The sequence below is a fragment of the Anomaloglossus baeobatrachus genome, chromosome 9, assembly GCF_048569485.1.
Source record: "Anomaloglossus baeobatrachus isolate aAnoBae1 chromosome 9, aAnoBae1.hap1, whole genome shotgun sequence".
Lineage (NCBI taxonomy): Eukaryota > Metazoa > Chordata > Amphibia > Anura > Aromobatidae > Anomaloglossus > Anomaloglossus baeobatrachus.
The window spans coordinates 217,072,511-217,086,293 of NC_134361.1; the positions used below are offsets into that span (position 1 = coordinate 217,072,511).

Here is a 13,783-nt window from a genome sequence, read left to right on the forward strand (position 1 = left end):
TCATCAGCAGAATGATGGTACTGAAAACCGAACCTACTGATGGTGTGGCGTCCCTGAGGCTTCAGTCGCCACAGGTTACTGCACCTCAACTAAGGTGCGGTACTTATCCTGGATCCAGAGGAGGTCGGTACCGGTTCCACACACACAAACTCATACACACAACCAGGTTGCCCTCCCCAATGGGGACCGAGCTAGCGTCGGGTTTTAACGCAGTCACCAAACATGGGGGGCAGCCACCCACTAGTGACAGGGACCCAGGGGAGGAGCAACCACCAGGGGGAGTTAGGAGCCAACACAACAGTTCTCCAGCAGGAGAGGAAGGGAACAGATGGGTTTACCGGTGGCTCTGGTGGGACACAGGAGTCAAGATGGACGCCGAGGAGAGAGCTTCATTGCTCCCTTGGGACCAGCGCAGCACAGGGTGCAGAACCCTAGGGTGAAACATACTTTAAGTTGGATCACCAGAATCTGCAGGACATGGGGATTGTACGTCCCTCTGGCCACCAAAGTTCCCGGAGCACAGTGCTACGTAGGATCCGGAGTCGTGATCCAAGTCCGGCCCCACCGTGGACCCGCTGCACCTGCATACGGGACAGGAGACAAGTAAAGAACCGGGATACCCAAGTAGCTTCACGCCACGGGGATCCATATCTAAAGGTGCAAGCAGGAAGGGCCCACTATTCACCCCACCGGGTCTGACCTCCAATGGATCCGGGATCGTCTGGAGCCCTTCACGGCAGTGACCAGTATCTTTCAGGCAATCTAAAGAACTGTGAGTTCTGGAACCACAGAGACTGGTGCCGACGGCCACTACTCCCGTCATCTTCCTCCCCGGGGCCCGCTCCACCTGTGGGGAACAGAACCATCTTTGCTGCTACTACCATTTGCCCCGGAGGACAGCGACAGCAGTGGCGGCTGATTGCCTGGCCGCGTACCGCAGGTGGCGTCACGAGACAATCCACTACTAACCTCATCCTTTCTACCACCCTCCGTCCATCCCCTTTTATTGTACACCTCGGGGCCACGTAGCCGGGCAGGGCCACTCGTGACATCCCAGACCCGACATCACCGGCCCGGCGATGAGTATTTAACCCCTGCCCATGGAAGCTACAATAGTTTGTGTGGCGCCCTGGACAAGCCAGGACGTCACAGGTACTGCAACAACACACCCCACACCCCGGTTAGGCACATCAGCCGCACACACAAATCCTTGTTGCCTCCCTCCAGGGGCTGATGTCCACACCAGGTAGGGCGGGGCCAGGCAGTTGGCTCCTCCCACCGAGGAGTTCACAGTCCTGGAGGCGGGAAAAGGAAGGCAGTTGAGTTTTGGAGTTGAGTCAGGGAAGTGGTAGTGGAGGAACTGACTGGCCGTGTCCGGGTACGTGGCCCGGGCACCTGACAGCAAGGTTGGCAGACGGTGGTGACCGTCTGCAGGAGAGGCCGATTGACGCACAACCGTAAGGACCGAGGACCAGGCTAGGAGTCGCCGTTAAACTGGTCAAATCCGTCAGCGACGGGAACCTCCAGGGTTTCTCAGCAGTAAAGACCCGACTGAAGGCAAACATCCAAACCGTGAGGGAGACAAAGGTACCGCCAGAGTTAGAGCTCCCAGTGCCAGAGCCTGCGGGCAAACAGGGGCTCCCTTAGCCAACCAACCGCTGGGGAGCGGGTTACCGGTGGGAAGCCATCGGGGCCGAAAACACAACAAAGGTGCAGGGAGAGACAGTTACCGCCAACCTACCGGGAGTGACCGTCGCAGCCGTCTGTGGGACTCATCCATCCAGCCGTTTGTTTTACCAGAAACTCCGTGTGCGTTACTGGCTGAGTAAGTACCACCGTGCCGTCTGGCACTGCGCTGCCCCGCGACCCTACACCTCGCCAAGCCCCGCAACCCACCTTACAGACAACAACTCCGGGCCCCGGGACTGCCAACAACCCCCCTACCCACGGAGGGGAGAGAAACATCTCAGCTGCTCCCTGCCATCACTCCCGGGATCCCCGTACAGAGCAGCGGTGGTGCCCCAACCTCACCACACACCGTGGGTGGCGTCACAAACCGACATCCCAAACACCAACCAACCACCCCTTTCACTCACGGGCGAGGAGTGCCGCTCGAGTCCCCGGATCCGGCCCAACGCTCGAGCCACCGAGCAGCAGCAGCAGCGCCGGACCCGAGCGTGGTGAGTGCAGCGCCCCACCGCCCGCGACATTTGTCCAATGGGGCAATGTACAGAGAGAAGAGGAGGGGGCCTAGGACTGGACCCTGAGGAACCCAACAGTAAGAGGAGTGAGCCTTGGACTGAACCCCTACAGTAAGAGGGGGGCCTAGGACTGACCCATTAGGAACAACAACAGTAAGAGGTGGCGCCTAGGACTGAACCCTGAGTAACCCGACAGGAATAGGAGTGGGCCTTGGACTGAACCTCGACAGTAAGAGGCGGAAGCCTAGGACTGAACCCTGAGGAACCTCAACAGTAAGAGGAGAGGACCTAGGACTGAACCCTGAGAAACGCCAACAGTAAGAGGAGGGGGCCTAAGACTGAAGCCGGAGGACCCCCAACAGTAAGAGGAGGGGGCCTAAGTCTGAACCCTGAGGAACCCCGACAGTAAGAGGAGGAAGCCTAGGACTGAACCCTGAGGAACCTCAACAGTAAGAGGAGAGGACCTAGGACTGAACCCTGAGGAACCACGACAGTAAGAGGAGGGGGCCTAGGACTGAACCCTGAAGAACCCCGACAGTAAGAGAAGGGGGCCTAGGACTGAACCATGAGGAACCCCGACAGTAAGAAGAGGAGACCTAGGACTGAAGCCTGAGGAACCCCAGCAGTAAGAGAAGGAGACCTAGGACTGAACCCTGAAGAACAACAAGAGTAAGAGGAGAGTACAGAGCAGAGCGGCCCATGTGATATAGTATGTAATCAGTGATGGAGACTCACTGTCTACAGAGCGTGGATCTAATCCTCTCCTGTGTGATACTGTCTACAGAGCGTGGATCTAATCCTCTCCTGTGTGATACTGTCTGCTGAGCTCTGAGAACCAAATTTACTTAGTCCAGCTCACCTGCCTCTCACCGGAGACCGCTTATCCAGGACCGTGCACGGAAAGGAAGGTAGCAGAACTCATTTCACATAGTAGAAAAAATTCCAGCAACAAATCCATGGAAAAAATCTTCATTAAAATTTCATATTTATTTATCCAATATTAAAAAACAGTCCATGTTATCCGCTGCCCCAACAGAGGACGCGTTTCGAACAACAACGTTCTTAATCCGTCTCTAATTCAATTAATTAGAGACGGATTAAGAACGTTGTTGTTCGAAACGCGACCTCTGTTGGGGCAGCGGATAACATGGACTGTTTTTTAATATTGGATAAATAAATATGAAATTTTAATGAAGATTTTTTCCATGGATTTGTTGCTGGAATTTTTTCTACTATGTCTGCTGAGCTGTGTATCTAATCCTATCCCGTATAATACTGTCTGCTGAGCCGTGCATCTAATGCTATTCTGTGTGATACTCTCTGCTGATCTGTGTATCTAATCCTATCCTATGTGATACTGTCTGCTGAGCTGTGTATCTAATCCTATCCTGTGTGATACTGTCTGCTGAGCCGTGTATCTAATCCTCTCCTGTGTGATACTGTCTGCTGAGCTATGCATCTAATCCTCTCCTGTGTGATACTGTCTGCTGAGCTGTGTATCTAATCCTATCCTGTGTGATACTGTCTGCTGAGCTATGCATCTAATCCTCTCCTGTGTGATACTGTCGGCTGAGCCGTGTATCTAATCCTATCATGTGTGATACTGTCTGCTGAGCTGTGTATCTAATCCTATCATGTGTGATACTGTCTGCTGAGCCGTGTATCTAATCCTATCATGTGTGATACTGTCTGCTGAGCTGTGTATCTAATCCTATCCTGTGTGATACAGTCTGCTGAGCTGTGTATCTAATCCTATCCTGTGTGATACTGTCTGCTGAGCTGTGTATCTAATCCTGTCCTGTGTGATACTGTCTGCTGAGCTGTGTATCTAATCCTATCCTGTGTGATACTGTCTGCTGAGCTGTGTACCTAATCCTATCCTGTGTGATACTGTCTGCTGAGCCGTGTATCTAATCCTATCATGTGTGATACTGTCTGCTGAGCCGTGTATCTAATCCTATCATGTGTGATACTGTCTGCTGAGCTGTGTATCTAATCCTATCCTGTGTGATATTGTCTGCTGAGCCGTGTATCTAATCCTCTCCATGTGTGATACTGTCTGCTGAGCTGTGTATTTAATCCTCTCCTGTGTGATACTGTCTGCTGAGCTGTGTATCTAATCCTCTCCTGTGTGATACTGTGCTGAGCTGTGTATCTAATCTTATCTTGTGTGATACTGTCTGCAGAGCTGTGTATCTAATCCTCTCCTGTGTGATACTGTCTGCTGAGCTGTGTATCTAATCCTCTCCTGTGTGATACTGTCTGCTGAGCCGTGTATCTAATCCTATCCTGTGTGATACTGTCTGCTGAGCTGTGTATCTAATCCTCTTCTGTGTGATACTGTCTGCTGTGCTGTGCATCTAATCCTCTCCTGTGTGATACTCTCTGCTGAGCCGTGTATCTAATCCTCTCCTGTGTGATACTGTCTGCTGAGCTGTGTATCTAATCCTCTCCTGTGTGATACTGTCTGCTGAGCTGTGTATCTAATCCTCTCCTGTGTGATACTGTCTGCTGAGCTGTGTATCTAATCCTCTCCTGTGTGATACTGTCTGCTGAGCCATGTATCTAATCCTCTCCTGTGTGATACTGTCTGCTGAGCTGTGTATCTAATCCTCTCCTGTATGATACTGTCTGCTGAGCTGTGTATCTAATGCTATCCTGTGTGATACTGTCTGCTGAGCCGTGTATCTAATCCTCTCCTGTGTGATACTGTCTGCTGAGCTGTGTATCTAATCCTGTCCTGTGTGATACTGTCTGCTGAGCCGTGTATCTAATCCTCTCCTGTGTGATACTGTCTGCTGAGCCGTGTATCTAATCCTCTCCTGTGTGATACTGTCTGCTGAGCCGTGTATCTAATCCTCTCCTGTGTGATACTGTCTGCTGAGCTGTGTATCTAATCCTCTCCTGTGTGATACTGTCTGCTGAGCCGTGTATCTAATCCTCTCATGTGTAATACTGTCTGCTGAGCCGTGTATCTAATCCTCTCATGTGTGATACTGTCTGCTGAGCTGTGTATCTAATCCTATCCTGTGTGATACTGTCTGCTGAGCCGTGTATCCATGCTGTGCCCCAGTCTCTTCCCTCAGATGCAGTTAGAGGGGATGTCCATTGTCCACTCTGTCCTTCCTCTTTTAGATGCTCAGGAAAGGGGCGTGTCTCCTGACGGTGGCCAGATAAGGGGCGGGGCTTGTGTAGTAGGCGTGTCGTGCCGGTGACCTACAATAAGGGGGCGTGGCTGTCGCAGGTACGCTCCGCCCCGACACCTGTGTGCTGTGGTGACGTCAGGGCGGGGCGTGGCGCCCGGTGACAGGAGCAGCTCCCGGATCCCGGCTGCAGGCAGTCAGTTAGTCGCTGCGGGGCTGCGCGGCCGGTTATCGCTGCGGTCATGGCGGTGAGCGGCACGAAGAGCTGGAGCCGGCTGGAGCCGCACTCGCACAAGGTGCCGGCATGGAAGCTGGAGGTGCTGGAGAGGAAGCGGGCGAAGATGGCGCTGTCCCGGGGGAAGGAGTCGTCTCCGAGCCGCAAGCCCCGCTCCCCGTCCCGAGCCGGCAGCCCGGAGCGGCTGGTGCTGCAGGACAGCCTGGGGCCGCTGCACGAGAACCCGTTCATCAAGCAGGAGAAGGAGCGGCGGCGGCACCGGCGGCCCCAGCACTCCCCGGGCAGAGGCAGCTCCCCCATCCGCCACCTGCTGGACATGTACAGCCACGTCCCGGGGATGAGGACCATCCGAGCCGAGAACATCATCATCATCGAGTCCGACCCCGGCTACTTCAGCCAGGCCAGCAGCGGCCATGGAGACCCTGTGGAGGAGCTGCTAGCCAAGAGGGGCAGCAAGGTGGCCGAGATCAGAGCCTCCGAGGTGGTCATCTACGAGCCAGAGGTCCCCAAGAAAGAGCCCCCCAAAAAGGAGCCTCCCCGGAAAGTGCAGGAGCCCCCCAAGAAGGATCCGCTAGAGCACATGGATGTCCTGGAGGAAGCCGGGAGGGTGAGCCGGCTACTCGAGAAGTTTGATCATGGCCAAAGTAGACCCGTGAGGACCAGGAGCCTGGAGAACCTCCTGGAGAGAGACAACAAGCCCACCATATTGCCAAAACCTCTAATCCTTGAAGCCCCCCGGAACCGGTCACCCAAACGGTCCGGAGAAGTGTCCCCATCGTCCGCCTCCATCCTAGAAGAGGACAGCAAGCGCTTCCCCCTCAACAACCCGTCCTGGATGCCCTCCAAGGTGCCCGTCCCCCACTCTCTACCGGACCCTGACCTATTTCATAAAAGACCCTCCAGTCCTGTGACTTCGCCTTTGACGGTCGCCCCTTCTTCGCCTCTATCCCCGGGTGATACGCCGCCGTCGCCCATTGTGGCCGCGGTCAGGGTGAAATTCGAAGCTGGGCACACGAATAACAACGTTCCTCCATTACCAAAACTGGTCAACGTCACCCAGAAAGTTGGCAGCAACACAATCCTGGTTAATCCCAAAGCTGTGTCCACCAATAGGGCAAAGTCACCCAGCATTGGTGGAGGGGTGCCGGAGATGGACTGTCCGCCTCTCACCAATGGCCACGTGGACCCCCACGGAAAGACGGGTGGTTCTATCAGTATTCAAGACCTCCTGTCCAAGAGCAGACGGCCCAAAGGAACTGTGGCTAAGAGGGCGCCAGAGGGCAGTGGTCCAGTGCCATCCAGTGATTCCATTAATCAGATGCCCAAAGGCGCCAACACTTGGAGGCCAAAGTCTGAAGTGGACCCCCCGAAATCTAGCAGCATCCCTCCCAAATCCAGTGCCACGTACTCCGAGAACGTATCCATCAACCACTGTGACCAGGCCTCTGCCAGTGCCACCACCCCTAGCCAGCGGCTCAAGGTGTCCTCTTCCACCAGCAACAATGACTCTTTCGAGATCAGACCCGCACCCAAGCCGGATCTCAGCAGCATCCCGGACGATGATGTGCAGGCGAAAGCGCTGGCGAATATTCGAATGGAGTCCAAAAATTCCTTCGTCTTCATCCCAAAGAAGAGGCAGGCCCCTTCTGTCACCGAGCAAGATGGTGTGGTCCAGACCAAGGACAAGCCAAAAGTCAAAAATGGCCCCAAAGTAGACATTGCGGATTCTCCTCGGAAACCTGAAATCCACCGGTCTGCAGCGCCCCGGGAAGTCCAGGTGAATGGTGACCCCGGTTTAGGTCCCGACACACTGAAAGCCTCCAGCGTACCCTCCTTGTCCGATTTCGACTGGAAAAGTGGACTCTTGCCACCCAAATCGTCCACCGAAGGCCAATCGTTTACAGATCTGGGGGCAGAGCTTGAATACTTCAGTAGTGTTCAGCAAGGGGATGTGGCGAACGTATCGACCGGTGTGCCGGTGACCAAAATACACGAGGACATGGTGAGACCTGACATACCGGTCACCAACATAGACGATATAGTCCACATCGAGGACAAGGAGGTCAAACCGGCCGCAAAAGTAGAGGAGCCGCCCTACCGGCCGCACGCCGCTGTGTCCTCCATCCGCAACAAAGGTGGCAACACCTTCACCGTGGTCCCAAAGAGGAAACCGCTCACAGAGCAGGAGGCTTTCCGGACCCCCGTGGTGGAAGAAGATGAGGAGGACGATCCGAGGTCTAAAAGGAAATCTTCAGATGGATCCGAGGCCCCCTACTCCGAGCTCGGAGCGCTGCTGAAAAAACGCTACCCAACCGTGGAAGAAATCCAGGTGATCGGCGGATATCAGTCCCTGTCCAAGTCCTGTCTGTCCAAGATCGGCTCCACCAGGAAAAAGGTAAATGATTGTCAGGTGTCGCCAGCGCCAATTATTTACTCGTCTGTGCGATCAATGATTATTACAGAAAGTCAAATATTGTCCCAGCGCAATTCATGACCGGCGCTGACATCTCTGCGCAGCAGGGCGGGATACGGCGGGGGCTTAGTATTCCAACATAGAAGGATTGTATGTCCCCCTCCTGGTATATATGTTCCTCCCCTGGGCCCTTCCTGCGATGTATGTTCCCTTTTTTGTATATATCTCTCCCTCCTAGTCAGTGGTGTAACAAGAGTTCCATGGGCCCTGGTGCAAAATTTGGACCTGGGGTCCCCCACCCCCCGCTTGTAGGTCAGATGTTTGTATACATTAAGTCTTCTAAATCCTATAGACATACAAGTTGCATTCCTCCCGTTATGTAGTAATGTGCCCCCATCCTGTACTAATGTTCCCCATCCTGGGCTACTTCCTGGGAAATATGCCCCATCCTAATAAATATGTCCCCCCATCCTGGTATATACTGTCCTCATCCTGGTATAGATGTTCCTCCCCTGGGCCCTTTCTGGTATATATGTCCCCATCCTGGTGTATATATATCCCCCTCCTGGGCACATTCTGGTATATATATCCTCACACTGGTTTGTGTCCCCTTCCTGGTCGATATGTCCTCCTTCTTGTATATATGTCCCCCTCCTGGTATACATGTTCCTCCCCTGGGCCCTTCCTGCGGTTTATGTTCCCCTCTTTGTATATATATCTCCCTCCTAGGCCCATACTGGTATCTGTCCTGGCTTATTTGTCCCCATCCTAGTATATATGTCCCTTCCTGGGCACATTCTGGTATATATGTCCCCATACTGGTTTTTGTCCCCTTCCTGGTAGACATGTTCCTCCCTTGGGCCCTTCTTGCGAAGTATGTTCAGCTCCTTGTATATACAGTATCTCTCCCTCCTAGGCCCTTCCTGGTATCTATGTCTTCATCGTGGCTTATTTGTCCCCATCCTAGTATATATGTCCCTTCCTGGGCACATTGTGTTATATATGTCGGCATATTGGTTTTTGTCCCCCTCCTGGTATATTTGCCGCAAAAAAGGAAAAACAAATATTTTACTCGCCCTCCCCTGCTCATACGCAGTGGGGCATCCTCTCTGAGCCGCAATGCATTTAAGCTGGATGAGTGCCTTCCGACGCACATCAGCTGAAGCAAGGCAGGGACTGGGGTCGGCGGGCCCCAACACCCCCCGCGATCGTCCCGCTCCTGGAGCGCTTACCTTTCCCCGCCAGATGCCACATCCTCGCCACCTCTGCGGCTCTGCGTTGCCTGTGGCAGTGTGATAAGGTCGATGAATGATGACCTCATCACGCTGGGCCATGGGATGACACACTTCCGCTACATGGCTAATTTGCATGCGATGCCCCAGAAAGGCTTTGCATGCAGATTAGCCATGTGGCGGGAGCGACACAGCCGGCCCCCTCTGCTGTGACTGGGGCCCAGGCTTGATAAAGCTAAGTAATTGCATCGGGCCCCATACATCAGTCATGGTCGTCATACCTTGATCCGGGCCCCCTGAACCCACGGTCGTGTGGATTTATATCTTTTCGGTGAATCCAACCCGCTCCGGGCCCCCCCCCCCCGAGGATAGGCAGCGACTGGGGCCAGCAATGTGCCGGAATATTGGAAGCTGTGGTACAGGAGTAACAAGGCAGGTGTCTGATGGTACTGACAAGATTACTATTATTTCCCCTCCCCAGTAATCCGGCACACGAGCCCTCGCTGTAGGATCCGGTGCAGCATCGGTGATGGCGGCTCCGGGTTGTATTTACCGTCCACGGCTCAGATGCAGCCGGTCAGTTATTTCCAGTCTTAAAGCCGATCATTACTGCGTGAGCGATGAGAAATGGAAAGTTACTGCTCCCTCGTAAAGTGTGCGGTTAATGATCCCAGCGAGAACCACGCAGGCAGGTTTACACGTACGAGAGCAGATACTCCAGAGCTGCACTCACTATTCTGCTAATACAGGAAGTAACTTCGAATCAGTACAGGCTAAGAAATGTATGTGCACAGTGGCTGCATCAGCAGAATAGTGAGTGCAGCTCTGGAGTATAATACAGAATGTAACTCAGGATCAGTAATGTAATGTATGCACACAGTGACTGCACCAGCAGAATAGTGAGTGCAGCTCTGGAGTATAATACAGGAGGTAACTCAGGATCTGTAATGTATGTACACAGGGACTGCACCAGCAGAATAGTGAGTGCAGCTCTGGAGTATAATACAGAATGTAACTCAGGATCAGTAATGTAATGTATGCACACAGTGACTGCACCAGCAGAATAGTGAGTGCAGCTCTGGAGTATAATACAGGAGGTAACTCAGGATCTGTAATGTATGTACACAGGGACTGCACCAGCAGAATAGTGAGTGCAGCTCTGGAGTATAATACAGGAGGTAACTCAGGATCAGTAATGTATGTACACAGTGACTGCACCAGCAGAATAGTGAGTGCAGCTCTGGAGTAGAATACAGGAGGTAACTCAGGATCAGTAATGTAATGTATGTACACAGGGACTGCACCAGCAGAATAGTGAGCGCAGCTCTGGAGTATAATACAGGAGGTAACTCAGGATCAGTAATGTATGTACACAGTGACTGCACCAGCAGAATAGTGAGTGCAGCTCTGGAGTAGAATACAGGAGGTAACTCAGGATCAGTAATGTAATGTATGTACACAGTGACTGCACCAGCAGAATAGTGAGCGCAGCTCTGGAGTATAATACAGGAGGTAACTCAGGATCAGTAATGTATCTTGCTGGCTTCTTGCCTGTCGCTTTCTCAGGTCCTGGCACACAGTTTGCTGGCACCAGTTTGGCTTTTAGCGTGCGCAGTGTTGTGGCTGGTGGAGGGGCGCAGTGTTGTGGCTGGTGGAGGGGCGCAGTGTTGTGGCTGGTGGAGGGGCGCAGTGTTGGAGATGGTGGCTGGTGGAGGGGCACAGTAGATCCCACTGCCCTAGCACTCCACGTTCTGTAGTTTTTGGTCCTGGCATTGTTTGTAAAATATGGGGGTGAAGTCTTTTGTCATCAAACATTTACACCTTGTGCGGTGGGTTTGCGGGGCACCTGGTGCGGTGGGGGGGTTGCGGTGCGGTAGGTGGAGGTTGCGGGGCCGCTGGTGCAGCAGGGGGGGTTGCGGGGCCCCTGGTGCGGCGGGGGGAGGTTGCGGGGCCCCTGGTGCGGTGGGGGTTGCGGTGCGGTAGGTGGAGGTTGCGGGGCCCCTGGTGCGGCGGGGGGGTTGCGGTGCGGTAGGTGGAGGTTGTGGTGCCGCTGGTGCGGCAGGGGGAGGTGCGGCAGGGGGGAGGTTGCGGGGCCCCTGGTGCGGCGGGGGGGTTGCGGTGCGGTAGGTGGAGGTTGTGGTGCCGCTGGTGCGGCAGGGGGAGGTGCGGCAGGGGGGAGGTTGCGGGGCCCCTGGTGCGGCGGGGGGGTTGCGGTGCGGTAGGTGGAGGTTGCGGGGCCGCTGGTGCGGCAGGGGGAGGTGCGGCAGGGGGGAGGTTGCGGGGCCCCTGGTGCGGCGGGGGGGTTGCGGTGCGGTAGGTGGAGGTTGCGGGGCCGCTGGTGCGGCAGGGGGGGTTGCGGGGCAGCTGGGGCGGCGGGTGGGTTGCGGGGTTGTGCAGTGACCTCTATGAGCCTCGTGATGTCACATCAGCAGTATTTTGGTCTTACAGGTAGATGATTAATCTTTCCGGTCGGACAGGTTGGCCGCCTCCGTGCGCTCATAGGGCAGGACGGGCAGTGACAGCTTCATGACAGTCTGGCAGGCAATTTTGATTTATCGGCACTTTTGGGCGCACGCTCAGGGGAGGCCGTGTGGAGCGACCTGCTTGATGTGGTACAGAATGCACCAGGGGAATCGCTCACAGTGCAATTCCCAACCACTGAGTCCGGATCGCCTGCACCCCCGGCATCCCCCCGAGGAGCTGGTGACCCCCGGCCTCCCCCGAGGAGCTGGTGACCCCCGGCCTCCCCCCGAGGAGCTGGTGACCCCCGGCCTCCCCCCGAGGAGCTGGTGACCCCCGGCCTCCCCCCGAGGAGCTGGTGACCCCCGGCCTCCCCCGAGGAGCTGGTGACCCCCGGGTCTGTTTATGGATCCAGCATCCACTACTTTCCTATTATTGCATCAATGGGGAATATCTAACAAATAGTCAGGAACTGACACCCAAAGTTTAAAGGGGCGATGGCGGCGCTGGTGGTGCAGACTTTATTGCAGCAGGGAAACGTCAGCGCCCAAAACTGCAACTTGTCATAAATATTTGAACAAGTGGGAAACTGAGCGCCACACCTGGGAGTATAACCACCGCCAGATATTAATAGCCGCTCACAGGAGATACCGCCTGTGATTGTGTGGGAGCGGCGCTGCGAGCCCCGGAGCTGTCATCACACAGCAGCCACCGCCGAAACCACAGCGCCCCTGTGATGAGCCGCACAGGCTTCTCCCAGCAGGGTTTTTTTGCCTTTAAACATCTGGAGACTATTTTAGGTTAAAAATCAGTTTTGCTTTTTGTTTGTGGGGGTGTTTTTTTTTTTTTTTTTTTTTTTTTTCCCTTCTCTTGTAGATTCAACTTTGCTGTGGTCCTAGGAGCTCAGAAAAAAAAAGATAGAAGTGTCAGGAACTCTGTAGTGCGCTCACTGAAGGGTTCTCAGTTAACTCCTTCTGCAACCTGCAATAGACTGTAAAACACAGAGGCAAACTGGCAACATTTGTAATGAAACCCAGTTGTAAAAAAAAAAACACCATGCATTTAAGTAAAAAATAAATAAGTTGGTCAAACCCCTTGAATTTGAGAGCGGCCGACCATCTGATGTGTACAGGGCCCCCCTGACTCTCATCAGATATTGGGGGGATGATTGGGCTTGATAAGCTTTGCCACTGTTGTAGCGGGGAATATCAGGTGCGTTTGAGCACTTTACCGCCCTATTTTCATTTTCAATGCTTGCACGCTCAGCCAGATTGAGCATGAATAGTTTTTTTTTTTTTAACCTCTTCCTGCTCCATGATGTATTATTACAGGTATATGGAGCTGCTGACTTCTCCTTCTAATGGCAGGGATGGGAGCGAGCTCTGATCGCTGCTTTTTAACCTTAAGTGTTCCTGTCAATCATGGCACGATCCTGCCTGGGTGTCCGTTTAGGCACCCATTGGCCGCCCTTCCCCCATGACTTAATCACTGATTACCAGTGGATGGATGTGACAGCCGGGGGTGTGCCCGGGGTCCTGTTACCGCCATCTTGGTACTCCCATGAGTTTATTTTGCAAAGTTGTCAATATTCCGCTCTTCCAGTAATGAATGACATTATTTACAACCAGGCAGTGAACTGATGATACCTGGGGAAAGGAAAGTGAGTCGCTCCGCTGCAGTGCATGCTGGGAGTTGTAGTCCCCGCAGGATCTGGACCCTATTTCCAGTGCAGCTGGACACTTTCCCCGGTGACGTCCCGCCGGCTCGAGAGAAACCAGATCGGGTGTTGTTGGCGCCTGCAGCACAATATTTTCACTCCAGATAAGAATCTAACAGTGAAAGCGGATCCCGGGGCAGGTCGCGCGATGCACAATGTGCTGCGGAGCGGGCGGTGCGGGGTGCCTGCGGCCAAGTGGGAGGCATTACTTGCCTCGTTGGTGAAGTTGTCAGCTGCCATCTTTTTCACCAGAGTAACTGACCTTGAGGTCGCCCGATGTTTAGGTTTCATGATCGCCCCTTTAACCGTTGAGGTCGCCCAATTAACCGTCGATGTTGCCCGATGTTTAGATTTCAGATCGCCCCTTTAACCGTCGAGGTCA

At 54.1% G+C, this 13,783-nt stretch overlaps 1 protein-coding gene across 1 annotated transcript in view; it reads left to right on the forward strand.

Annotated features, from left to right (window-relative positions):
* Positions 1-5,471: 5,471 nt before the first annotated feature.
* Positions 5,472-13,783, forward strand: part of TPRN (taperin) — a 35,259-nt gene continuing 26,947 nt past the window's right edge. Inside the window, exon 1 of the mRNA XM_075324498.1 lies at positions 5,472-7,974. Within this exon, the coding sequence (XP_075180613.1) occupies positions 5,587-7,974 (2,388 nt within the window). The 5' untranslated portion in view covers positions 5,472-5,586. The remainder of the gene's footprint in view (positions 7,975-13,783) is intronic.